The sequence below is a fragment of the Oryctolagus cuniculus genome, chromosome 5 (assembly GCF_964237555.1).
Source record: "Oryctolagus cuniculus chromosome 5, mOryCun1.1, whole genome shotgun sequence".
Lineage (NCBI taxonomy): Eukaryota > Metazoa > Chordata > Mammalia > Lagomorpha > Leporidae > Oryctolagus > Oryctolagus cuniculus.
The window spans coordinates 154,152,079-154,179,622 of record NC_091436.1 but is presented as its reverse complement, the minus strand read 5'-3'; the positions used below and the strand labels follow the sequence as shown (position 1 = coordinate 154,179,622).

At 44.9% G+C, this 27,544-nt stretch overlaps 1 protein-coding gene and 4 non-coding genes across 18 annotated transcripts; 3 read left to right on the top strand and 2 right to left on the bottom strand.

The window, feature by feature from the left end:
- Window positions 1–341: 341 nt before the first annotated feature.
- Window positions 342–12,693, top strand: ZNF311 (zinc finger protein 311). 14 transcript variants are annotated; one of them, XM_070074374.1, is made up of 8 exons: window positions 352–571; window positions 791–978; window positions 2,066–2,133; window positions 2,426–2,507; window positions 6,997–7,088; window positions 7,413–7,539; window positions 8,097–8,201; window positions 10,533–12,693. In XM_070074374.1, the coding sequence occupies exons 3-8, from the start codon at window positions 2,125–2,127 to the stop codon at window positions 12,044–12,046; spliced, it is 1,929 nt and encodes a 642-aa protein (XP_069930475.1). In that variant the 5' UTR covers window positions 352–571; window positions 791–978; window positions 2,066–2,124; the 3' UTR covers window positions 12,047–12,693. The 14 variants fall into 14 exon arrangements, with proteins under 14 accessions (XP_069930477.1, XP_069930475.1, XP_069930478.1 ...); XM_070074377.1 differs by having other exon boundaries at window positions 7,388–7,539; XM_070074372.1 differs by having other exon boundaries at window positions 1,899–2,133.
- Window positions 12,694–14,494: 1,801 nt separating this feature from the next.
- On the bottom strand, window positions 14,495–14,576 carry TRNAL-AAG (transfer RNA leucine (anticodon AAG)). Its single transcript has one exon. It is a non-coding gene; the product is annotated as a tRNA-Leu (tRNA).
- Window positions 14,577–16,206: 1,630 nt separating this feature from the next.
- On the top strand, window positions 16,207–16,279 carry TRNAF-GAA (transfer RNA phenylalanine (anticodon GAA)). The gene has a single exon. It is a non-coding gene; the product is annotated as a tRNA-Phe (tRNA).
- A 9,691-nt stretch (window positions 16,280–25,970) lies between these two features.
- TRNAM-CAU (transfer RNA methionine (anticodon CAU)) lies at window positions 25,971–26,043 on the top strand. The gene has a single exon. It is a non-coding gene; the product is annotated as a tRNA-Met (tRNA).
- An 802-nt stretch (window positions 26,044–26,845) lies between these two features.
- TRNAK-UUU (transfer RNA lysine (anticodon UUU)) lies at window positions 26,846–26,918 on the bottom strand. Its single transcript has one exon. It is a non-coding gene; the product is annotated as a tRNA-Lys (tRNA).
- Window positions 26,919–27,544: the final 626 nt, after the last annotated feature.

Below are 27,544 nucleotides of genomic sequence, written 5' to 3'. Positions count from 1 at the left end.
AGGATGAGTGTATGGGGATTTATTATATCCTGTCACCTTTTGTCGATATTGTCTCAATTAATTTTTGTTTACATCATCTGAATGAATTTACTTTTGAAAACACAATTTATGTATTTAGTTAATATTTAACAATAATTTTTTCATATGCTTATCACAAAAATTCTATTTCTAGATGAATTTTCCTATGCGACGATAATAGGTCAAAATGTTACAGTCCCTGCAACTTTGACCCTGTCTACTCTACACTAACGCACACAAACTCTTGGGAAGGTGAAAACAGTTGGCGGAAGAAAAATGTGTAGGGAACGCTTCGACCAGCGAGTTGAGTAGTTTCCTAGAGAGTCACCGGAAATGATTATTGGCCGATCTAGGAAGTGGAGCTAGTCCGTTTTTCTCGTTTTAATTTTTTTGGCAGGGGCAGGTTCTCCGGAGATAAACGAGATCTGCAGCCGAGGGGTCCCTGGGCTGCTACACGGAGCCTAGAGCCCGCGGAGGCGCGAGTGGGCAGGAGCCCGGCACCGCCACCCGTCTCTCGGACCCAGCCTAGGGTCCCCGGAGTTGCGGTCGAGGGGTGGGGCATTGGGGTCTGATTTGGGCAGGTGGTCCTCTCGGTTTCCTCCGGCAAACGGGACTTTTGCCATCCATTTTTCCTACCTCCTCCCACTTTTGCTCCCTGGGATCTCTGACTTACTCTTTTTTATTCTCTTCGGTTTTCATTCATGTATGTTTTTTCATTCATTTATTCAGCCATCCTTTAATCCAACTCCTACTAATGAGGGCTGTGTTTTAGGTATTCTGGGAATACAGCAGTAAACAAGACAAGACGAAAATCACCACCTTCATGGAGCCTAGAGCCTACATTTTAGCGAGGGTAGGAACGACAGTAAACAACAGAGCTGGTAGATAAGCAACTTAAGCACCATGTTGGAAAGTGATACAGCGCTATAGAGAAATAGAAGAAGAATTCATATGAAGCAGGTAAGGCATCTCAATATTGGAAGGAGGGGGTAGATTGGAATTTTAAACATGGTGCTTAGAGTAGACTTCCTTTTTTCTTTTTTTTATTTTTATTTTTTTGACAGGCAGAGTGGCTAGTGAGAGAGAGAGACAGAGAGAAAGGTCTTCCTTTGCCGTTGGTTCACCCTCCAATGGCTGCCGCGAGCCGGCGCGCTGCGGCCGTTGCACCGCGCTGATCCGATGGCAGGAGCCAGGTACTTATCCTGGTCTCCCATGGGGTGCAGGGCCCAAGCACTTGGGCCATCCTCCACTGCACTCCCTGGCCACAGCAGAGAGCTGGCCTGGAAGAGGGGCAACCGGGACAGAATCCGGCGCCCCGACCGGGACTAGAACCTGGTGTGCCGGCGCCGCAATAGACCTCCTTGGGAAGATGCCCTGTAAGCAAGCATTTGAAAGAAGGAAGATGATTAGCTGTGGGGTGAGGGAGACAGTCCTAGGATGAAAGTGTGCTTCTAAGAGGGAAAGAAAGGTCCGAGTAGCTGAAGGGAATTACGCGAAGGGGAGAATGATGGAGGATGACGTCAAGGGCAGTGGTCACATCCTGAGGACTTGTATACCACTGTTGAGGACTTCAGCTTTTATTTTAAGGTTGAGCCACTGGAGAGTTTTGAGCAAACAGATGACGTGACCCAACTTAGGTCGTAAACAGACCATTCAGACTGCCCTACTAAGAAGAAACAGGAAAGCATGGAGACCAGTCAGCAAGGTGGTAATGGGTGATGGTGGCTCAGACCAAGTTAGTGGCAGTAAAGACTGAATTGAAGATGAGTTAACATTTTCAGTTTGTCTAACTGTGCTCTCCCATCTCCTGCAGCTCTCCCCCTCTTTGTGATCCCCTCTGTTTTTCTGTGCTCATTCCTGCCTTTTCACCAAATATGCAGGGAAACAAGGGGGTGAGTGACAGCTGGCTTGATGTTGCTGATAGTCCCCAAATCCAGGGCAGTGTTTGACACACCAAAGCATAGAGCAGCTGTCTTCTGGGTCGGGAAGGGGCCCCTGACTGGCCTCTCCGAGACCTGTGTCCCCCAAAGGAGACTGCTCTCTACAGGAACCACCTGATAATTTGTGTGGAAACTGAGTCTGACCAACAGGAAGACTGGTAAAAAGATGCAGCAGGTAAGTGAAGGAGCGTCCATAAAACATCACTGGGAAGAAGAAGTGAGTCAGACAAAAAGGAAAGCAGCGGGAGTGGTGGGCTGGACTGGCGTTCTGGAAGCCTTTCCTTTTGGATATCATTTTTACTGCCTGTAGTTATAGAGAGTAAATAGTTCCATTTGTATTGTGCCCCCACCCCTCCTGTATTTCAGAAAGAGAGAGTCTTCATGGATAAACTGTGGTTACTTGTATCTTTCCACATATTTTCCTCACCTCCATAACCTCCTTGAATTCATTCTGCACCCTGTATTAGGTTGTACTGTCAGATGGGAGTCCAGGTCTACCAAGCCAGCTGTTTTGTACACCTCCTGATACCCAGCTACTTCAGGAAACAGGTGAGGCTCTGAGTATGTAGCAGGAGTTGTGGATCTCAGAATGAAGTAGGAACACAAAATGGGTGGAAAATGCTTTCGTAGGGACCAAAAATGTGTTAATTAGTAAGCACTTATGCAAAGTCTTCTGTAGTTTCTGTACCAGACTTGGATCAGAATTGACAGTAAATAAATTATTCAGCTTTTGCCCTAATCATTAGCCAGATATGGTCAAAGATTCATGAGAAAAGATTCTACAAAGCAATTTATCAAATATATACATTAATTCACTGTGTGTAATTTTACATATAATAAATATCCTTTACATTTGTACATAATTATTTACACATATAAAACATGTGGTATAATCCAAAAACTCCTATACAAAGTAGTGATTACTATTTTGCCAACTTATAAAGTTGGAATACATAGGGAGCCATATTAAACTACTGTTCAACATTGGCATCCCCTATTGGAATGCCATGTCAAGCCCCCACTACTCTGCTTCCATTCCAACTTCCTGCTAATGCACTTGAGACAGCAGCGGAGGATGCCTAAGTACTTGGAGACCATGGTAGAGTTCAAGGCTCCTGGCATCCACCTGACCCAAACCTGGCTTTGACTTGACTTGTGGCCATTTGAGGAGTAAACTAGTGGATGAGAGATACCTGTCTGCCTCTGTCTCTCCCACTCTCTGTCACTTTGCCTTTTAAATAAACAATTCTTTTCTAAAAAAAAAAAAATTTGAGTGTGTATAATTAGTCTTCTGATGACTTTTCTGGAACTCTGAGATTTTTAAATTAAGGAGTGAGTCCCTGGGAAATATAAGATAAAGCAGTACGAAAAGAAGGAGTAAAGATTTTCCCATAAAGCTTTGAGGAAAATGAAAGAAGATGAGTTAATGGGAGGCTAGGCTCTAGAAGTGCTTGTTGTTCTAAAAAACAATCTGTAAAAGTGAAATTGACACTTTGAGAAGCAATGACTTTGTACAGCCCTTGTCTTGACTGTTGAGGAACAGTTTTTTTTTTTTTTTATACTATTTGTTGAACTCTTAACAAAGTTAATCGTATATTTATAAAGTTAATTTAAAATACATCTTGGTAAAAAATAATAGTGGGAATAGGAGAGGGAGGAGGAAGAGAGAGAGGTAGGAGAGTGGGTGAGAGGATGGGTGAGGTGGAGGAGAATCACCATGTTCCTAAAGCTGCAATTATGAACTGTATGAAGTTAGTATTCCTTAAATAAAAGGTTTCGGGGGTGGGGGGGACTTAAAAAAAATAAAAGAAATTTTAAAAAAGGAGCACTCGTTGTTGACATATGAAAAAGAAAGTGATTAAAATTTGTAAAATGGGAACTGATGGATGTGGGACTTAAAAGATGCTGTTTAGCAAATCTGGAGTCATACAATCAGATACAGAAAGGCACAGGCTTCTGGACACAGGTCTGTGTGCACCCAGGAGGCTTTTTGTTATATATTATCTGCAGAAAGCAATGTAAGATGTCTCTCAGCATGCTGTTAAAACTTGCAGAGCGATCCTGAAATGTCTACTGTACAAGGAATCGTAAGTGAACATTAATAATATAGAACATATTCTTTTAGATTTAGAAGTAGAAAATAATAGGTATTGTTAAATATGGGTGTTGATTTTTTTCACCCTCAATGTAAAAATATTTACACTCTGATGTTCATACCTCACCCAAGACTCCCAGTCCTCTTTCTCTCAAAAGGTCTTAAATTGCCCTCCCAATTCATAGGGGGGACCATAAAGTTACCTAATATACAGTGTTAATGTATTACTCTCGTTCTGTAAGATGCTTTACAAAATGGTTTCATGTTGTTGTTTTTGTATGTCACCTGTCTTCTAAGTTCATTTCTAACTTTAGAGGAGAAACTGACCTTTCTTTTTTTTTTTTTTAATATGAGAAACTGACCTTTCAAATTCTAAAGCTACAGGCCGGCGCCGTGGCTCAATAGGCTAATCCTCCACCTTGCGGCGCCGGCACACCGGGTTCTAGTCCCGGTTGGGGCGCCGGATTCTGTCCCGGTTGCCCCTCTTCCAGGCCAGCTCTCTGCTATGGCCAGGGAGTGCAGTGGAGGATGGCCCAGGTGCTTGGGCCCTGCGCCCCATGGGAGACCAGGAAAAGCACCTGGCTCCTGGCTCCTGCCAGGATCAGCGCGGTGCGCCGGCTGCAGCGGCGGCCATTGGAGGGTGAACCAGCGGCAAAGGAAGACCTTTCTCTCTCTGTCTCTCTCTCACTGTCCACTCTGCCTGTAAAAAAAAAAAAAAAAAAAAAAAAAATTCTAAAGCTACAAAAAGAAAGCTTAAGATTTGCTGATTTAACAAAACTTTCCTAGTTATGCAGATGATATGGTAAAAATTAATTGGGATGTATATGAAGGAGAAGTTTATATTACATAGGTATTTGCTTTTGTCACAGTCCATCCCATGATATACTTAAGACTTACATATTTCATCATAAGTGAACTTTACATAAAAAATAATGTAAATACTATGGCCTTTCAGATAGATGGATATATATATATATATATATATATATATATATAAAGCAAATACTGGAAAATGTTAATTGTAGAATATAAGAAGTTGGTATACAGATCTTTACCTTTTTTAAATTTTTCTCTGTATTTGAAGATATTCATAATAAAATGTGGGGAAAATTCCAGTTGAGAGCTTTGAGTTTATTGATGCAATAAGGAAAAGAACAGTTATATATAACATTGTAAGAGAAAACGTGTGTGCTGTCAACTCCCTGCTGTCCAGGCGAAGTTTTGTTTGTTTGTTTGTTTGTGTGTTTGTTTTTTGTTTTATAGACAAAGAATTATAAAGTAATTTGGGGCTTTTAGAGTGAGATAGTAGAAAAACTGACAGGAACCACTGTAATTGAGACATGGGCTTAATCTTAATCAGAACCTAAGAGTAGCCTAAACCAAAGAAGAGTGTTCTTGGAAGATTTCTGTGGGAAGAAATAAGTCTGGTTCTGAATTAAGGATTGGGTAAAACTTGAACAATAGTTTCCTGAGCCTGAGGCCAAAGGGTAATCCTAGACTCTTTCCAAATGGTGATTTTGACCCTGCCAGTATCTTAACAGAGGAAATAAATTATTCCAGACTTTGGGATGTATAGACAATCAAGAAAGATAAGTCACCTTAAACATTGAAGCTACAAGGTTCAGATGGCCTACAAGGAGTAAACCAGGACTCCGTTAATTTGAACTTAAAACTGTACTTCTCATCCAATCCATGTAGATTATACATAGACACTTGGCCTCTCCAATAAATTTTTTTTTTTTGCATTTTATTTATTTATTCATTTGAAAGGCAGAGTGACAGACATTTTGGTTTTCTTCCAAAATGACCACAACAGACAGGGCTTGGCCAGGCCAAAGCTAAGAGCTCAGAACTCCACCTGGGTCTTCCATGTGGATGATAGGGATCCAAGTACTTGAACCAACATCTGCTGCCTCCCAAGATGTTCATTAACAGGAAGCTTGAACCAAGGCACTGCAGTGCAGGTTACAGATGTCCCAAATGGTAGCTTAGCCACTACACCACAACACCCACCTTTTTTTGCATTTTAAAATGCTGTGTAGCTCTGTACTACATTGATGTGGGAGGATGGCTGTAAATATGAGAGAATTATGAAAAACCTCTCAGAATCACATGGGAAGGTTAAGCCACCACCTGAGATGCTGGCATCCCATATGAGCACCATATGAGCAAGTCCTAGCTGCTTCAGTTTCCATCCAGCTCCATTCTAATGCATCTAGGAAGCAGAGGAAGATGACCTAAGTGCTTGGACCCCTGCCACCCATGTGGGAAACCCAGTTGGAATTTCAGGCTCCTGGGTTCAGCCAGGCATAGCCTCAGCTGTTGCTGTCATTTGGGGAGAAAGCCAGTGGATGGACGATCTCTCCCTCTCTCTCTGTAACTCTACCTTTCAAATAAATAAAATAAATCTTTAATAACAAACTACACAGAGGAAGACAAGCCATTAAGTAACCTAAAGGAATAAGCCTTGGGCCTATTCCTGGACATTTCTGTTCAATACCTTTGCCTGCCCTCCATTTCCTACTTCTCCTCCCCACAGGCTTTTGAAGGAAATGACTTCAGTATTCAAATACAGAAAGAAAGGTCATCATACAAGCAGGTTGTGATTTGGGCCTTTTTACCTGATCATGGCGTGGGGCGGGGGGCGGGCAGACACAGAGGGGAAAATAAGATTACTCTAGGACGAAGACCACAGAAAAGCATGTTAATGGGTGAAAAAGGAGGAGAATTCACTTGCAGCTGGCTTTGCTGCTATTCTGTGGCCCGATGCCCAAGCCGGAAGCCGAGACTAGAGAAACAATGGAGAAGTGGGATCCTGTGTGACGGTAGACTTAGCTCCTGGGTTAAAGCTTCAAAGTGTCTATGCTTGAGAAAGAGAAAGAAAGAGAAGAGGAAAGCAAAGGTTTTGTGCCAGAAAAGCTTGATTTATTTCTCTTCCCTCAGCTCTATCAACTCCTCAGTATCCTGCCTTTGCTAAGGATGGAAGCCAAAGAAACCTTCCAGCCACAGAAACCACACTGATGAGCCAGGCCCAAGTAAGTCCCATCTGTGCTTCCTGAAAATACATCATTATCTCCTAAACATGGCCTTATTTTCCCTGCATTGTCTGGCTAGCCAACTCCCAAATCAAGGTGGTCCCTCTCATAAGGGACATTTTGTTGGATTGTTTGTTGGACACTTGTGGATTGTTTGCTCTTTCATTAATCTTTGCTATTGTAATCCCATGTTTCTTTTTATCTCATCGCCAAAGTCCACCTTTCACTTCTGTAAACCTTCCACCTACAAATTCCTTTCTTCTGCCTCTGTTTCCTAAAGAAACTGGTATTTTCTCCAGGACTTCAGAAACATGTTGTTTTCAGGAGTCAGTAGCATTTGAGGATGTAGCTGTGGACTTCACTAATGGGGAGTGGCAGTGTCTGACCGATGCTCAGAAGCAGCTCTATAAAGATGTGATGTTGGAAAACTATGGGAACATGGTATCACTTGGTAAGGATCTACCCTGCACTGGTCTTGGTGCCTTCTTATATCCTTTTTCCTAACTGCTTTATTTATTGATGTATATGGGGGTCCCATTGAAAGTCAGGTCCCTTGTACTTTATCACTGCAATCTCATCCAAAAGTTAGGGTTCTCCATTGCTTCTGTTACATTGCCAGCCTAGTTGCTATTTTCTGATTCTTTGGAATGGAGTTCTGCCTGGGTGAAAAGGAGACACTTAGCTTCTACTTTCCCTAAAATCTTACTTCCTCAACCTCTCATCTTCCATTAAGTGACTGAATTCAGATCCTAGTAGTGAAGGGCCTTTTCTGACCTGAAACAGACAGTCTTCCCATACAGACTCTCATTCCCCTAAAAAGAACAGGGAAATACACCCAAATGACTGTCTCCCAGGAAGTCCCTATACATGTTCTTTTCCATGTTACAGACCCCTGATAAGCACTTTTCTCTGTCCACGTGATTCTCCATATGCAAAGAGGGGGATCAGGGCTAAGTGTTAGGACAGTTCTGTACTTGTTATACCCACTCTTCTTCCTTCTATATCTAGGATTTGGATTTCCTAAACCTCCTTTAATTTCCTATCTGGAGCAAGAAACAGAGCCCTGTGCTCAGGATCCATGGAACAGGAAGTCCCTAAGCTGTTCCTACTCAGGTGAGTGATAGAGAAGCCTTCGTTCCCTGCCATCTTCCATATGCCATAACAGTTATAGAACCTTCTTAGTGGAGTGGCATCCATCCTGACAGACCCAGAAAGAAAATTCATGCCTGATAATTTAGGGAAAAGAAACAATCACAAAAAGCTATCAAGGCAGTTATTCTGTCATTATCTAATTGGTTCTTTGCAACCTGTGTAATAGAGGTTTTGCAGCTTGACCCTCAAAAAATGCTCAGAAAATTCATCTCCTCTCTGTATATCAGTTATTATCAGTTATTCCAGTGCTCACAGAATAAGTTGAGGAAGGGGAAGGCATTCTAGGCAGAGGAAATAACGTGTAAGAACGTTTTAAGGTGTTCAAGAGCATGAACTGTGAACAGAACGGGCAGAACAAAAAATTTGAAGTAGCCAATAGGAAAGGAGCAGGAGCTTTAGAAAGGGGCAAGATCATTGTTTGAAGGACTTTTGTTTGTTTGTTTTTGAGATTTGTTTGCTTTTATTCTTATAAATGTATTTATTATAATTTTATTCTTATTTATATAAATTTCTATATAAATATTGTTATAAATTCTATAATTCTATATAATAAATTCTATAATTTTATATAATTTATTATATATAATTATATAGAATTTATTATAATTTTATTCTTATAATAACAACTAACACTAAGTACTTTAATGTAGCAAATGCTTTATATATATAGGCTCATTTCATTATCATGGGTATTCTAGAGCCTATTTTATAGATAAACCAAGTAAGGCAAGAGGAGAGTTAAGTCATCCTGCCAAGGTCACACAGTTACTGAGTGTCACAGTTAGAATTTGAACTCAAACAATTTTCCCCCAGAGCTAGGGCTCTTTCCCATATTCCCTACGTCCTCTTAATCCTGGTTAACTATGGAGTGTCATTGGCGTGTTCTAAGCTAAAGAGTGACGTAATTAGATCTTATTTTTAGAAAGAATAATCTGGAAGCAGTGTAAAGAGTGGGTTGGAGGAAAGCCAGCCCAAAGGAGTATTGCAGTTGGCTAAGAAGACTACACTAGCAGTAGAAATGGAGAGGAAAGGCTAGAGTTAAGAGATAACAAGATTTATTTGGACCCTTTGGGTGCCAGCAATGGAAATTGACTCACCGTAGCTTAAGCAAAAGGATGTGAATTTGTTTACTGCTCGGGGTGTGTCAGGGAACATACGGGCAGGTATGCATCAGGCTGTAGAGGAGATTAGGTTGCCATCAAACCCCTGTCACCAACTGTCTTCTCTGCTTCTCAGACCAAATGGCAAAGTATTCCCTGCCTTGTACTGTATAGCATCCCACCACCACTGGCTCTCAACTCTAAGTGCTAAAGCAGAATTAGCTACTCTCAGAGTCAGGCCTTCCCTGTCCTCAGATCATAGTTCAGAGTCAAGGATGAGAGAAGCTACCCTGGTGTGCATCAGGTGTTGCTCACATCTAATCTATGTCACGTAGCAGAAATATAGGGGCTCTTCAGGACCCACTCTTAGGGACAAAGCAAATACTTCCTGGAAAACAGACCACATCAACATTTGAGCACCCACTCTGAGGCTCACTTCACAGGTGGAATTTGTGAAAATGAAAGCTGAGTAAATATGAAGGTAAGGAGAGAGAGTTAAAGATGATTTCCAGTTTCTTGGCCTAAGTGGGTAGATTTATGGAGTTTCCATTCACTAAACTGGAAGACTCAAGGAGGAGTAGGTTTTGTAAGAATTTTTTTAGGTTTGTTGAGTTTAAAATATCCTGGGGTGGCCAATTTTGGCACAGTGGTGACGAAGCTGCCCGCAGTACCCACAGAGTGCCTGGCCTTGAATGTCAGCTCCACTCTGGTTATACTTTCCTGCTAATGTGCATCCTGGGAGACAGGTAACGGCTCAAGTACTTACTTCCTGACCACCCAGGTGGGAGACCCAGATTGAGTTCTGGGCTCCTGGCTCCATTCTGGCCTAGCCCTGGTTATTGCAGGCATTTGGGGAATAAAGCAACAGATGGAAAGTCTCTTTCTTCTTGTCTCTCTCACTCTCTCTGTCTTATTCTGTCTCTTCCTTTGTTTCTCTGCCTTTCAAATAAAATAAAACTAAATAAATGAAAATAAAAAAAAAAAAACTACAAGCTAGCCAAAAGAAGAAAATAATTTAAAAAAAATAAACAAAATATCTTCTCATATTTCAGTCTGTCCTGATTTTTGTCCACAATGTCAGCAATTTTTCCAGCATGGAACTGTCATTTACTTTTTAAGCAGCTTCGCTTAGCTTCACTTCTCCCATTTCACTTATTTCCTTTTCTGTGACATTTTTGTTTTTCTGTTTAAGTATCAACTGATAGAACACTGCCTGGGAATGAGAGGGCAAGTTCAGAACAAGAGGTTTTCGAAAACAGAGATGTCTTCCAGCTGAAAAGTAGCAGTCTTCCCAAAGTTATTTCCTGGGATCCTGAAGTCAGAGAAGTTTACGTACAGTGTGTCAAACTAAAGACTCCGTGGGAAACACCTTTATGGGGGAAATGGACAGAAGACAAAGATGGCTCTGAAGAAGTAACTTTCAGTGAAGGAAAGAACCAGAAGGTACGTAGTAAAATCTTCAGTTCACACTCAAAGCATAATCCATATAATAGAGTTCATACAGAACAGCAACTCCATGAACATGCCAGATGTGACAAAGACTTCATTTGGCGTTCAGACCTAATTCTCCATGAGCAAATTCATTCTGGTGAAAAACACCATGTGTGTAATGAGTGCAGGAAAGTATTCAAGACTAGAAATCAGCTTTCTGTGCACCTGCTAATCCACACAAGGGAAAAGCCCTTTAACTGCATACAGTGTGGGAACAGCTTGAGTAGTAGATCAGCTCTTTGCCGACACAAGAAAACCCACAGTGGGGAGAAGTCTCACGTGTGCGGGGACTGTGGGAAGGCCTTCACAACCAGGAACTGTCTCAGGAACCATCAGCTCATCCACACTGGGGAGAAGCCCTACAGCTGTAGTGACTGTGGGAAGGCCTTCCCGTTTAAGCAGTCCCTTACCATCCATAGTAGAATCCACACTGGAGAGAAACCGTATGAATGTGAGGAGTGTGGGAAGGCCTTCAGCGGAAGGTCAGACCTCACCAAACACAGAAGAATCCACACTGGGGAACGCCCTTACGAGTGCAGTGAGTGTAGGAGGGCCTTCAGTCGGAGCTCGGACCTAAACAAGCACATGAGAATCCACACTCGAGAGAAACACTATGGGTGCCCCCAGTGCGGGAAAGCTTTCGGCAGCAGGACTGAGCTCACCAAACACAGAAAGATCCACACTGAAGAGAAACGATACAAGTGCGGGGCCTGCGGGAAAGCCTTTCGCCATAACTGTAAGCTCAGGGCTCACGAACAAGAACACACTGGGGAGAAGCCTTTTCCATGTGGGCTCTGTGGGAAAGCATTCCAGGATCAACACTGCCTTACCGTCCATCAGAGAATCCACACTGGAGAGAAGCCTTATATATGCCCAGAGTGTGGCAGAGCTTTCCGGGGGAAGTCCAACTTCACCATCCATCAAAGAATCCACACTGGGGAGAAGCCTTACAAGTGTGATGTGTGTGGAAAGGCCTTCCACCACGGCTCTGTGCTGCAGCAGCATAGAAGAGTCCACACCGGTGAGAAACCATATACATGCGATGAGTGTGGCACCTCTTTCCGTCAGTGCTCAGCCCTAATTGGACATAAGCGAATTCATACTGGGGAGAGACCTTATGAATGTGAGGAGTGTAGAAAAACTTTCCGAGTGAGCTCAAATCTTACTAGGCATAAAAAAAGAAAACATCAAGTATGGAGAACCCAGGAAAGTTGATTAGAGTGAGAAATCCCACTCTTCCAGTAACCATTTCCTGGAGCTCAGTAGTCAATATCTTGACCATCAGTGCCTGAGTGGAATGACTGGTGTTTACACTTTCCATTTCTCCTTCATCCTCACACACTGGTCCCCCTTATCTCCCAGGCTCATTATTCCCAATTTCCTGAACCCTGAGTGTAAGATCTCCAATGCATTGTCCTTGAAACTTCCTACTTAGTATTATTTCTTCAGCGAGCACATTCACTGCTAATAGTTGATCTCTTCATCAACATAATAAATACTTACCAGTGCTTAGTATGTGCCAGGCACTGTTCAAAAGGCTTTACACATGTTTAACTCATTGGATGTGTATAATGTTGTCCATGTGAGATAAGGAATTTGAGGCATAGAAAGTTTAAGAAACTTGCCCAGCATCACGGTTATGTCAATTCTACATATCGATGAAAGCTTCACAATGATCCCTAGATATCAGGGTTCAGAGATCTTCCAGGTTAGTGAACGAATTGAAGTGCTGGAATGGTGGCTCACCCAGAGAGGCACAGACACTCCCAGTACTCCCCCCATAGCTTCTCCTAATGTAGTTCTTCCGTTTGGCTAATCTTGAGTTGTTCATAAGAAACTAGTAAATAAAGTGTGTTCTTGAATTCTGTGAGCTGTTCTAGCAAACTGTCCAACCTGGAGAGGGGATCACAGGAGCCCCCAATTTGTAGCCAGTCAGGCAGAAGTACTGGAGGTCTGAGATGTGCTACTGGTACCTGAGTAGGGACAGCCTTGTGGCTGAAAAGCTAGCTGCCTCATTTTGCATTTTCCAATTTTACAAGTTCTTTATTTTCCTTTTTTAAAAATAATTTTTCACTTATATTAGGCAAACAGGTTTCATGTATTTCATACATACAGCTTTACACAGTGACATACAGTAAACTTAGGTTTACTCAGAAGTCAGAAAAAAAGAAGGCATAAAAAAAGAAAACATCAAGTATGGAGAACCCAGGAAAGTTGATTAGAGTGAGAAATCCCACTCTTCCAGTAACCATTTCCTGGAGCTCAGTAGTCAATGTCTTGACCATCGGTGCGAGTGGAATGACTGGTGTTTACACTTTCCATTTCTCCTTCATCCTCACACACTGGTCCCCCTTATCTCCCATGCTCATTATTCCCGATTTTCTGAACCCTGAGTGTAATATCTCACAAGGTCTGAGCCCTTGACTTGTGGGGTCTACACTAACTCCCAGTAGTTACACAAGAATGGAGTTTGTTCAACACCCAATTGGTGTCCTGGGGAAACAGAAAATTCATTGTTGGTAAGTAAAAACACTATAGAGACTCACGGTACACGCAGGAGAGAGATCTGTGGAAAACTTCGTCTCAACAGTAACCCCTGGGAACAATGTGGTGACTGTCCTTCCGTTTATCATAGAATGCATTTTGTTTTCTTACTTATTCTTAGGTCTGGAACATCATTCAAAGCCTACACACAAACAGCCAGCTCTCTCTTAGTAGAGCTATATACCTTATTTGGGCAAAAACATCTAATGTTTTGAACCCGAAAAGAGCCCCACTGAACTCTCAGTTCTATATACAGGGGCCCTCTGTGCTGTCCCCGCCATGTCCTTTCCACACCCTCCCTAGTTGGAACTCTCAAGCTGTAGGAGGGAAGGAGGAGATCAGGGAAACCTTTCAGGAGGAAACAACTTCCAAGTTAAGACCTGGAAAAACAATGCGATGTGTACATAAAGAACTGCTCCGAGCAGAGAAGGCATCCCCAGAAACCACAGAGACTTAAGAAGCCAAGGAGTCCCCAGAGGAGCCGTGGCATTTGGCGCTGGTGGAATGTTACCTGTGGTTAGGAAGCAAGGCAGAGCACCAGTGTTCCTCCCCAGCTGCCTCTTCTCTACTCCATAGAGCTCGGTGTCCAAGCATGGAGTGAGCCTGGAGGAACAGCAGATGATTCTGAGCATAAATTATTCCTTTATGTCTTGGCTTACAAATTCCACGAGTCTGACATTCACTAGTTCTTAAGAAAGTGTGTGCAGCGAAGGTATTTTTTCTATTACTCGTTGCTGTACCCACAGGGCCAAATATATTGGCCTCTCAATAATGGAGAAATCGTCCCCAGGGACGGTGATTTCTGACTTCTGAGTAAGCGTAAGTTTACTGTATGTAACTGTGTAAAACTGTATGTATGAAATACATGAAACCTGTTTGCCTTATATAAGTGAAAACTTATCTTTTTAAAAAAGGAAAATAAAGAACTGTAAAATTGGAAAATGCGAAATAAGGCAGCTAGCTTTTCAAAATAAGATATAAGTAGCACTTTAAATATGACCTGAAGTTTGTTAGTCTTCCTGCTGTGGAAAAAAAATCAGGGGGCTGAGGGCCTCATAATGTTGGAGATGAAAACTGAGAATGAAGTGCTAATTAATTCCCAAGAATGAAGAAAAACCTTGGCAGCGGTGGGATTCGAACCCACGCCCCCGAAGAGACTGGAGCCTTAATCCAGCGCCTTAGACCGCTCGGCCACGCTACCACTTCCGGATTCCTACCTTGTCTATGTTTTCCTTATGAATTAATATGGCCTCTGTGTCCCTTCGGGCGCTGCTCCTGACTGGGACCTTTTGTTGGTGGGCACTGCTCCGCGCGGAGGCCGCCACCCGGCTGGAAGTCGGTGTGGCGACACTGTGGCTCGGAGCCCCTGCCCCGCGGGTCTCCAACGCAGGGGGCGTCCCCCTGAGGCCGGGTGCCGAGCGAGTTCCACGGCGGCGGTGGCCGCGGGGGCTCCCGCCAACCCGTCGGACCGCGTGGGCCCCGATCGCACGTGGCCCCGGTCCCCGCAGAAGCGCGCCCGGCGCCAAAGGCGTCGGCGAGCCGCGCGGAGACGCGGGGCGGCGCTGGGGCCCGGCGGCGCGCTGCCCCGAGGAGGGGTCGCCTCGGGGGTCCTGGGATGAAAACGCGGTGCGCACAGCCGGGCGCGGTGGGGTCGCCGGGAAGGCAGCGAGCGGAGCCCAGCGTGGCCGTCCGTGTCCGGGAGAGCCAATGCGGCTGAGGGTTTGCATCCGCTATTCCCGGAAAACGAGGCCGCTGAGTGTCCCGCGTCGTGCTGGGCTCTCCGAGTCCCGCGGCCGTGGGAACACCGCCACCTCTGTGCGACTTAAAGCGACAGAAATCCCCGCAGCTCGACCCGCAGGAGGCGACGAGGTGTTCAGGGGAGGCGCTGATGCGCTGCCGGCCGGAGTCTCCGTCTTCTGAGGGGTTTTTTGTTTTTTCTTTGATGACTCTCCCTTATTCCATTTCTTTGAAGAATATGCAAACGCAACTTGTGCGTTCGTGGGAAGCAGGTGTGGAGGCCTTGGGAAGATCCCGCCGTCCGCGAGCGACGCGGGGTCGCCTGAGGGAAGGGCCTGCAGGCGGAGCAGACGCGCGGGGAACGCGCCCCGCTGCTGCTCGCTCTCCACAACACCTCAACTTAGCGTCCGCCATGCGTCCCGCTCGCTGGCTCTCCCCTGGAAACCTGACGGCACTCGGGACAGCGCCGGGAACCCGACTTACACAATTGGCAGAGAGAAAGCCGTCAAGACAAAACAGGGAAGGGAAATTGACTCACTCGGTCTCCAGCCCGCCTGACGTGCGAGGGAGGAGAGAAAAAGTGACGTTCCCTGACCGGGAATCGAACCCGGGCCGCGGCGGTGAGAGCGCCGAATCCTAACCACTAGACCACCAGGGAAGTTAGGAGAGTACTTGAGCAAAATACTTACCAGCTGAGGCTAGTATTACTATGTACATGATTTTCCTCTCCCGGTGTCTCAGGGAGCGAGCGGAAACCCATTTTCTTGTCGCACCAACTTCCTGTTCCGCACTAAACAATAAAATCTGGAAAGCAGAGGTGGCAACGCGGAAAAGGGAATTCGGCCGGCGCCTAGCTGGATAGCGGGGCCTCGGCTCGTCGACGTGGGAACTGAACCGGAGGGGAGTCTCCCGGCAGTCCCGTCACGGTGATCGCTTCCCGTCTTTCATAAAATGGTCAGTCATTCGAAGACACGGAGCGTTCTTAAATTTATCTTTGGTTCCCTGAGAATTCTCGTCATGGTGTTTATAAACCCTTTAATAGAAAAACAAGAGATAAAGTCATTAGAGTTTGTTTCACAGTTTTTGTGGGCGGAGCCGAAATAGCTCAGTTGGGAGAGCGTTAGACTGAAGATCTAAAGGTCCCTGGTTCGATCCCGGGTTTCGGCAGGTGACTTTTTAGAATTTATGATCAAAAATTTTCCTTTATAAACACAAAAATACTCTTTAGATTCTAAAGAAAAGCACAGTTTTCTCAAAATAAAAAGACCCAAAATCCCCTTCCTCATCTCACTAGACGTAACAGAGACAAATGTGCTGAAGGAGAACTACTCATCCGCTTTTGTTGTATCTAGTATCTTCTTTCTTGGCTTGAACTTTGTTCCATTTGGTCTATGTTCCTCCTTCTCCAAAGTTAGCCCTTCTTCATTCCCATGGAGTTATTACAACAGTTTTGAGCCGAAGTCAGGACCCTCAAAGGACTCTTTCTCCCATTCTTTCCACTTCGTGTACCACCTTGCCTCCACCCGGGTCTTATTCTCTGCCAGCTTCTAAAATTCATGCAAAGAGGGCGGGTGGGCCAAGTAGATGAGAAGGAGAGAAGTTTGATATGAAGGCTATTAGTTACATTTTATCACTGACCTTGAGTTTTCTGAATTTAATATTCATTAGGTGAACTTTTATGCAACCCTAGAGGACAGAGAAGGGATGGCAAGGGGACTGCAGGAAGTTTCTAGAACAGGAGTTTACTTGAGTCACTTGAGTTTAATTGAAGAAGCGACTCCTGGCTGGAGGTGGGGGTGAGAGCTGTAGAGCCCTGCAGGAGAGAAAGCTAGGAGAATCCCCATTGGCATGTCCCAGCATCTTCCTGTCCATGCAAGGGAGACGTTTTCCCCATTTCCAAGAGTACTTCATATTTCCTCGATGCTTCTGACCACTTCCCCCATTCTACTCTGCCCTTGTGTGTTCGCTCTCCCTTCTTTACCTGCCTCTCTTCATCTGCAGAATGCCTCAATCTTCCTCCTTCCACAGGAACACGGGCATCATCTCCGTCTTTCTTTCCATCTAGCACCACCCTTGCTGCCAAAACAGTGTTTGTCTCCCCTTCTTTGCCGCTGTTCTGCTCCCAGGAAACCATTACCATCAGCTTCCCGACTTTCAAATATCTTGGGTCTGTCTTGATCACAGACTTAATTTCGTGCAGGAGGCAAACCTACTGACACCCCTGTGTTTCTGAAGCCCTCCCCCTTTGGGCCTTGGAACTACACGCTTCCCCATGCTTCGCTGTGCTCCCCACTCTAGGCTGCTCCATTTCAAGAATCCCTTTCCCCCACTGGAGGGCTCTTCAGAAATGGCTCCTGCTCCCGGTCCTGACCGCCATCTTTTCTACCTTTTTTTTTTTTTTTTTTTTTTAAGCAATTGTGGATTCCTATGCATTTATAAGAAATAGCACAGAGAGATTCCGTGTTTCTTTTACTTAATTGTCCCCTGTGGTAACGCTTTGCAAAACTACAGTGCAATATCACAACTCAGATTATTGACCCTGAGCGTCAAGAAACCGGATGTTTCTATCACAGGACTCTCCTGTGTTGTACTTTCAGAGACACCCTCCTGCCTCAGGCTCGCCCTCTGGCAATGAATCTTTTATTTCTATAATTTTGTCATTTTTCAGGAGTGTTAAATAGATGGAATCATGCATTGTGTAACTTCTTGGGATTGGCTCTTTGCATTCACTAAAATACTCCCAGAGATTCATCCAAGCTGTTCCTTTTTTATTACTGAGTGGGATTCTTTGAAACAAATTACCACAGTTTGAACTTCCTGAAGGACATTTGGGTTGCTTCCCGCTTTTGACTATCGCAAAATAATGCTGCCTTAATTATTTGTGTACAGGTTTTTAACCGCCCCCAAAATTGGGAATTCGGACTTGTGGCAAATCCCCAGCTTGGATTATAAGGTTGTCTTGCAACGCAATTCTTATGCAGCTGCATTTGCAAAATGCAATACAGAATATTGCCTTGCTGCTTGCGGGGAATAAAAAGGGCAGCGTACAGAAATCCCGGGTATATGTAGCCTTAGAAAGTGTTTCTTCTAGTGCCCTCGGAGTGAGGGCTCCATCCTTCCCTGAGCCCAAAACCTTAAGATGGAGCAAAGCATAGGATGTGCACAGCTCCATCGTCAAGTCTCAAGGTCTTCTGTATGCAAAAATAATCGAGGTGTTTGTGTGTGTGTGTGTGTGTGTGTTTTAAAAAATCTGGAAAAAGCAATCTTCAAAAAGAGACCGGGTCTCGTCGGATGTCCCGGGCAGAACTGCAGGCACTGCTCGCAGGCGCGGTCCCACCGCCGCCCAACACGGGGAGTTTGACCTGCTCCGTGTCCGGCCTGGGCCGGGTCCCCCCTCCTTAGACAACCTGGTGCCCCCGGGCTCCCCCGGGAGCCCCATGTTGGTGCCAGGCCCGGTGCGGACGCCCGCTCCACACAGCACTGCAGCCCCGAACCCCCGAGCACCCACGATCCGCCGGCCTCAGCCTCCCGGGGAGCTGGGACTACAGGCGCGCGCCACCGCGCCCGGCGCTCTCCCGGGCAGCACCGGGCTGCCAGAAGCTGAGCGCCGCCCCCGTCTGTGTGACGCTGCGCGGCGCTGGCCTCAAGGCCCAACCCACTGCCAGCCTAGACTGCCAGAGTGCATGACCGAGCGGAACCGGAGCCGCAGGAGGCCCTGGCGAAGATGGGAATGTGGTCCTCGGAATCTTTGCCAAAGGTCGATTGTACAAGTAGCCATGCGTGTAGCAAGGGAACAGGTGGAGAGCTGTGTCGAGTGTGCTTAGCAAACTTCAATGCTTTTTCTTAAAAAAAAAAAAAAAAAATCACTGGGGCATCTTGCTAAAATGCAGGTTCTAATACTCTTAAGTCTAGGCTGGGGCCCGAAGACTCTGCGTTTGGGAGAAACTCCCAGGTCAGGCCAGTGTTGCTGATCAGTGGGCTTGGTACAAGTTAACAAGGTTGTCCACCTGATGGTTCTATATGTTTCCATCTAACATATATGATGATATCCGTGTGTTAGAGTGAAGAAGAAGAGGAGGAGGAGACAAGTCCTGTCCCACAAGTGAATATGGACTTTTTCTTTCTCCTTTTTAGTTCTTGATCTTATGCATACATAATTTTTCCATGACGCTGTGCAAATACCCTAACATCCGCACAGTGTCAAGGTCAGTACCTTGCCGTTTGTTCAGTCAGTCTTGTCAGCCCCTTGCACTGAGACCCTGCTTTGTACCTGTACACCAGGCTCTCCTGGAGGAACTCAGAGGCAGAGTGCCCTCTTCCTAGTAGCTTATTGCCTGAGAAAGAACAGAAACAAACAAGCCAGTGAGAATTAAGACTTACTCATATGCTCTTCCATAGATGTAAGAGTAGAGTGTGCGAGGCAGGACCACCAAGACAGGAATGATTTCCTGGAAGAGGTACAATGTGTCTTCAAGAGGAGTTGTAATTAAGCAGTTAATTAAGAACCGCGTGGCAAGATCCTTTGCCTGAAGCACCAGCAGGTGCAAAGCTGAAAAGGTGTAAATATCTGGGGAAATCTCTGAGTCTTAGTTCAGTTAGACCTGGCCAGAAAATCAAAGGTGCGTGGACCAACAGAAAAAAAAGATAAAAATAAGGCTGCTAAGAAAGAAAAAGTTACCTTGTGTGGTCAGTAGTTTCCAAAAACCGACCTCAAGGCAGCATCTCTCGGCAATCACAATTTTTTGGTGCTCACCTCACAGTGGATTTTGGCTAACCTGATACAATTCACTGAAGTGATGCTGTGCCAGTTCCAGGCCTAAGCCATAAGAGAACCTGCACCTCAATCTTGAGATGTCCCAGCACCCAGGCACCATGCTGTGAGGAAGTCAAGCGACTGTGTACTGTCAGGACCGTGGAAGTGGAATCCTAGCCACCTCACAGAGTGCATGTATGCAAACTGCCCAACAATAAGCCACCTCGGGTCTGATGAAGTACACAAGGGAAAAGCCACCTCTCTTCAAGGCTGGCTCACAGAGCTCAGGTCTGTTTCCTGTCCCCACTGCCTTCTCTGCAGATACCTTCTACAGGGCACCTGTGTGTGACAGCCCCAGATACAGGAACAATGAGAGGCAGGCAAGGCTTGAAAGCAGACTGGAACAAAGGAATCCAGCTGGAGGCTGTTACAGAAATCCAGGAACAGTGCAGAAGGAGGGGAAAAGGCCTGAAATAAGCCAGTGGCAGTGCTATGGTTTATGCTATGGCTCCATCAGAACCTGGCTGCCTACACTTGTTAGGTAGAAGTCAGATGTGAGCTTATGTGTGTGTGACAAAGGCCTAAGGAGTTGACATCTAGGTCCAGCATCTGCATCTCAAAGTCATCCCAACAACCTTCAGGTGCAGCCTAGTATCTGCACTTGAAACATCCTGCTCTGCCCCTTCTACCCACTAACCATCCTTTCTCTAAGGTGGGGCCACGCCAGCCAGGCTTCCCCTGTCTGATAACTTCAGGGGAAAACTCAGAAAGGAATGTTTTATATTTACATCCAAAAAGTCCTTTGTTCCAGGAGAAGAGGGGAAGGCAAGGCCCATCCCCTTAAAAACCCCCAGCCTCAACCAGACTGTGCTCAGCCCTCTGTCTCCCTGCTGAGTCGCCTGCCTGGCCTGGCCAGGTGTATTCTCTCCACTCAACCATGTAACCTCACTCTCCCCCAGTCTGAGCAACTGGGCACTCTCTCTCAGGTTCTGTCTGGAGAGGTGCCCATCCATTCTTAAGGACGTCCCTACCCTAATAAACCTTGCTATGTTGCTTTCCCCTGCTCTCTTTCTCATGCCTGAATTCTTTCTTGCTCAAAGACAAGAACCTTTGCATTCTCCGGTAACAAACTCATGCAGATATTTGAACTCTAAAGTCTTATGTTAAGGTTTGATAGATGAAGGACGGAGACTTGATGGAATTGTGGTGTGGGAGGGGTGGGCCTGGTGGGATGTCCTGAATCATCCGGGAGCTTGCCCTCAGAAGGTAGTTCCCATGAGAGTGTTACCAGTGGGTGAAACAGCAGTGGCAAACTTATTACCTCGGTTCTTTGTCTCACCTGGAAGAAGAATTTCCAAGTGGACAAGACAGAGAGGAAAGCGAGACTTATTTAAGTCAGGACCTCCGGCCTAAGGGGCCAGGAAGGGGGCTCCAAGAGAGACAGAACCGGAAGGAGCTGGTGGCATGGGCTTTTTTTTAACACAATTGGGGGGAGGGGGGGGGGACCTGATTCAGCTCACAATCAGTTACAAGGCAGGGGACAAAACCCATCAAAAGATATGATTTGTAATCTTATTTGCCCTGTCTGGCTTGCTCCTGATAAAACAAAAGGGCCATCTGAGGGCAGAATCACCACTCCCTTGCTATTCTGCCATTCACGTACTAACCAGGCCCCACCCTGTTTAGCTTCTGAGATCAGAGGAGATCAGGCAGGTGCATTCAAGGTGCCATGACTGTAGACCTCCACTGCTATTCTCATGATAAGAGTGGAAGCTCCCAAGGAGTGGGGCAGGCACTTCTGTTTTGTTAAAGCAGATTTGGGGGAGAAACTTGATGTGGGATTCACACCTTGATCTTGCTAAAGTTAACTTTTTGGGGGCAGGCAAGCATTTTGTACTCTCTTAGAGGGACTCTCCTTTTCCTCATTTTCCACTGGGACCGACTGGAGTGCCTACTGACCAGTCTGACCCCTCACGAGAGAACTGATCATTTAAACTGAATTCAACTCACTTCTCTCTCTGCCTCTGATGTAGGCAGGTAGATAGAATAAAACTGATTAGATTTGTGAGCTGGAAGACCATGCTTTCACCATGCCCCCTGTGTGATCTCGTGCCCCTACGTGATTCCACCTGTATGCCCACCTGCCAATCAGGCTATGTAACCACTCCCCTTTGGAAAAGTCAGGGCATGAGATCACACAGAGGCGTGGTAAAGAAGTGGTCTTCCAGCTCACAAATCTAATCAATTTTATCCTATCTGCCTGCCTACATCACAGGGAGGAGCACAACTTCTCTAAGAGGATACTTGTTTTCTGGAGAAGTAAAATGGGAAAAATAGGAAGAAAACAAAAGAATAATGAAGGACCCCAAAAGTGGTGCCCTTTTGTGACGACCCCAGAAACACAGACTCCAGACCAGGCGATGCAAAAAGCAAGAGGCAGTTTTATTTCTTTTTTTTTTTTTAAATAAGTTTTTTTAGACCTACCTTTTTTTTTTTTTTTTAAAGATTTGATTTTATTTATTTGAGAGAGAGATATAGAGAAAGGTCTTCCGTTGTTTCACTCCCCAAATGGCCACAATGGCTAGCCGAAGCCAGGAGCCTCTTCCTGGTCTGCCATGCAGGTGCAGGGGCCCAAGCACCTGGGCCATCCTCCATTGCTTTCCCAGGCCACAGCAGAGAACTGGACTGGAAGAGGAGCAACCGGGACTAGAACCAGCGCCCATATGGGATGCCAGCGCCACAGGCAGAGGATTAACCTACTGCGCCACAGTGCCAGCCCCGAGGCAGTTCTATTTCATTGGCGCAAATGGGCCCTCTGCTGCCGCAAGCAGCGAGAAAGAGAGGAGCCCCGAGCAGTCATCTCACACAGCTTTTAAAGGGCAAAACCACAAGATTAACATACTATAGGGTGGCGTAAGTTCATTGGGCAACTAGACAGTTGGGCAAAGTACATGGACAAGGGGAGGGGGTCGTTGAGGAAGAGAAACGGGTGGCTACGTGCCTTAAGTCCTTGCGGTTTCTTTGTTAAGCTTGAGCAAGCACAGGGGAGGGGGCTTATATACATAACAGGATGTTCTGTCGCCCGTATTTCTGAGTAGTATCTAACTGCTTTCTCTGAGAACCAGTTTACTCCCCCATTTCCCAGGACCAACACTAAGTGGGGGAAAGGCATTTATCATTCTACTTACTAAAGTGTTTATCATGGTTCTATTATGCTTTTTGCAGGGGTCTTACAAATAACAAACCTTGAATCTGGTGCCTCAACACCATTTTCCAGGCAGACAAAGGAATACTGTGGAATGCTAGATGGAATGGTTTCAGGTTCCCATGGTCAGCAGGCTGCAGAGCAGAGGGTGTGGTTTGATGGGAAGCATTCCCTTAACATGCTGCCCTCAGCCCTCAGACCCCATACCATTGCCCCCAGGTCAATGTTTTTGGTGTTTGATTTTTTTTTTCATTTCTAAACATTTTTTATTCCATTCTGTTTTTCAAACTTTTTAGTGGAACCTATACCGAGAACTATAGTGTGCATCACAGTTTTTACTTATTTGCAATGCACACTGACATTATTTGGGATTTGAGGTCATTGTTTGGGATTCAGCTATTGCACTAGACCTCAATAGATCAGATCAAAACAGAGTGGAATAACTCATGGTGGGTACCAAGTAATCAAGGTAAACTTTAAAATGGGACAGTTTTCTAAAAAATGAGAGATTGACAACAACCAACAGAAAGGTACCCAGTCTACGAGAGCCAGCACGATGAGGAATGGTCCTCTGCTCTAACCCTGTAGGAAAAGTAATGTTGAAATGACCAATCTGATTCTCATTCAGGTTACAACTCTGTCTGCAAAGCCCACCTTCCCTGTCTGTCTCAGGGAGTATCTTTGTATTTCCTAGAGAGGAGGCTGCCCATTTCATGAACTGCTAATAAAAGCCAATTAGATCTTCAAACTAAACTTGAAGAAATATTGTTCTTTGACAGCATTCAAATACAAACAAACAAAAACCCAAAGGTATAAATTTCTGTTTTATTGTAGTCCTCTCCATTTGCACGCATAAAATATTCCCAAATTAGAGAAGGACATGCTTCATGTTCCATACTTAGAAAATGGGATGTTATAACAGGCAAACCTTTTAACATATTTTTCATGGCCAGTTACAATAATAGCTATGTTGTAGGCACAGATCTCAGGAAGCTATCATCTTCCACTTTTATAAAGTCAAACATTTCATGAACTTCTGCAGCTTTTGAGAAAAATGACCACAAACCTCATTAAGCAAATCACAATCACTTTTAGCAGTGTGGGATACAAAGTGTGCAGGAGACTTAGCATATGAGGGCATTTGTTTCCTTTGGTAAGGAATTTATAGGATGGGAGTGTTGGTGGGAGGGCAACTATGGTGGGAAGAATAACTGTATTCCTAAAATTGTACTTATGAAATTTGTATTCCTTAAAAAATAAAAAAAATTTTAATTTATAGTTTGAATGTAATTTGCTAGGATTTACATATGCACTGCTTGCAAAGATGCAGGTTGATGACCAAAAATCAGCAATTGTTTATTTTTCTGGTGGTTTCATTAAATATTCAAATAAATCATGAGGACAATTTCAATCTATATTTCATATTAAAGTAGGTGAGCACCAGGGCAAATATTTTGTTGTATTTTATTGTTGTTGATACTGGGATCTGACACATCACCTGATACATTGTAGAGAGCAAGGTCACCTGGGTGAATCAGCTGTACACAACAGGGGGCCAATACATGGTATCTATATTTCCTCTTTTATTTGCCCATGAGTTGCAACCTCTGAATTAGGAAATAGAGTAATCAAGGGAGTCATAATATTATGCCTGCGTCTAAAGGTGTTTTATTCTAATGAGCATTGGTGTTTTGTGGGAGCAGATGAACGTGTATTTGACTGATTCCAAACTTCTTGCCAGTCTCATCCTGGACTTGAAATTCCATCTTCCTCTGTCCATTCACATGCAAACTCTCTCTGGCATGTTGTGCAGTATGTTCTGTTTTGATTATCTATCCCCCAAATGCAGGAGTGTGTGTCCTGACATCTATCATTCAAATAACAGTCATTTAGACGTTTTCAGTGGCATCTGGGTCGTGCTGGCATACGCATGGTAACCAGCCTTCATTTCTTGACCTGAACTCTTTGAAGATTGTGTTCCTAATATTCGTAATGTTCAAAATTACACAAGCACTATCTCGATGCAAATTCTCACTATCTCAACCCGGCAGTCAATGTTCAGACGGAACCCAACTCACAACTACGACGCTAAGACCGCACTCATGAGTCTCCTCGCTCTGCGTGGCGCCACGCGGAGGGCCCCGCAGCGCCTACAAAATCACAGCTGCTGTCGTGGGCGTCAGAAACTCAGCCGAATGCTTTTCACAGTAAAGTCGAAGTTACTTTCAGCGACTGTTCACATGGTGTCTTGCTTAGCTTTGTTTTGATCTGTATTTTCTCTAACCTCTGCCTCCATCGCCGAAAACCGGATTTTTCCAAATCCCGGGGTACTAGCTTCTCCCTTGAGACAGGACGTGCAGGGCTAAACCTCTGCAAAGCCCAGGAGCGACGCACCGCTGCTCCTCCGCTCCGTGCATTCGGAAGGGCCCGTGGGGAAAATCTGAATGACTTCCACGAAGTTTTCCCAGCTCCCTCGTCGTCTGACTGGCGGATCCCCAGAGTTTGCACCAAGAAGACTTGAGTCCCAAGTGTCCAGGGGAAAGAAAAGATATTGGAGGACAGAGGGATGGTGAGGGATGAAAAAGACGAGTTTGCTTTTACCTCGAGACAGTGGTTGGACGCAGGTGCAGGCAGCTATGCAGGTTACTGGACTCGAAGTTTAGGAAATTTTCCTCCTGATGGGAGAAGTGAGAGTCATCCGTCTAGTCAGGGGGCCAAAAGCAGTAGGGTCAGCAGCGACTTTGCTCCTCTGCTGCAGGTGCTGGGAGCTGTTAAAGTTTTGGGACATTCCAGAAGAGCACTTCATTTTAGAAATTCAAGATGAAAAGAATGTGGAGCTGACCTAGATGGCAAGATGAAGTTCAGTAGCAAAAACATATGGGGAGACCTCTTCACCATCTGCCTCCTTAGCGCAGTAGGCAGCGCGTCAGTCTCATAATCTGAAGGTCCTGAGTTCGAACCTCAGAGGGGGCAGTGTAGTTTTTGTTTCAAACTCCCTAACCTCTTCCTAGTTCATCCTGACCTGTAATTACTTATCAGTATTCCTAAAATAGAAAATCCATTCAAGTTCCTCCGCCTTCAATTCCTGCCAGATAATAGTATCCTAGTAGCAAACATTTAGTATATTTTTTAATGAATAAATAAAAAATACAATAATAATTCAATTTTCCCAGCAAGTTTTGCTTCATCTTCTAACTCCCTTCACCATCAGTCTTGCATTGAACCATGTTCCACAAAATCGCCTGGCCTTCTGAAACCTCCCAACGTGAACTTGTTTGAAATGAGGTCTTTGCAGATGTGATTTGTTAAATTGAAGTCATAATGAATTAGGGCAGGTCCTGAACCCAGCCCTGGGTGTGCGCATGAGAAGCTCACGTGACGACGGAGGCAGAGAAGGGCGCTATCCTACCACAAAACAATACCAAAGAACAAGCAAGGTTTCCCCAGAGCGTTCAAAGGGAGAACAGAGCGCTGCCAGTACCTTGATTTTGGACTACTAGCCTACATAACCTTGAGAAAATAAATGTTTTACGCCACCCGATTTGTTATGGCAGCCTTAGCGAACCAACACACCATCCCGTCTTCTTGGATTAAAACTTCCATGAACATCAACACTGAATCTGCTCTGTCCATTCCGGTATTTCCAGAGCCCAACCCAGTATTTCTCGGTACCAGCCGGCATGTTGTTTCTATTTTCCTAACATTTTCCCTGTCACTATCTTACTCCAATGCTTTTTGTTCACTGATGGAGTTAGAATAAGAGTTTAAAAAGCCACGCCCGAACAGGGACTTGAACCCTGGACCCTCAGATTAAAAGTCTGATGCTCTACCAACTGAGCTATCCGGGCTCCATGTCGGGACTTTTCTCCTCATTTGTCCTAGTGTGAAGAAAGGTAACTGTACAAACTTAATTCCTTTTCCCAGTCCTACTTATTTTTTGGTCCTTTGCTCTTAACTTTTCTTTTGCCCACTTCTTTTGTTCATTTGTTCTTTTTAAAATTTTTAAAATTATTTATTTATTTGAAACTTAGAGTTCCTGAGAGAGGGGGAGACAGGAGACAGGGAGAGAGATCTTCCATCGCTGGTTCACTCTGTAAATGTCCACAATCACCAACCTTTGCTCCTTTCCAATGCGGCTCCAGCTATTTCTGCCCCCATTCTTGTATAATGTAACCCACACAATTACTTCTAGAAGTGTATTTAACTGAAGACATATTCGCCTCCCTGCCATGTTCTTTAACTTCCAAAGTCCCCCGGATGCTAAGAATGTTTTGCACTAAGCACACAACAAAATGGCTTTGTCAGCTTATCTTGAGCAAAGCAGTCTGCTTTGTCTTGGGTTTATACTTTATCAAGGAAAAGTAGCCACGACACAAAGAATTATATACAACCACTTAATTACCGGTGCGATAAATGCTGTCAGGAAAATGTTCGGAAATGTTAAGCGAAACAAACAAGTATAGTCTCATGACCT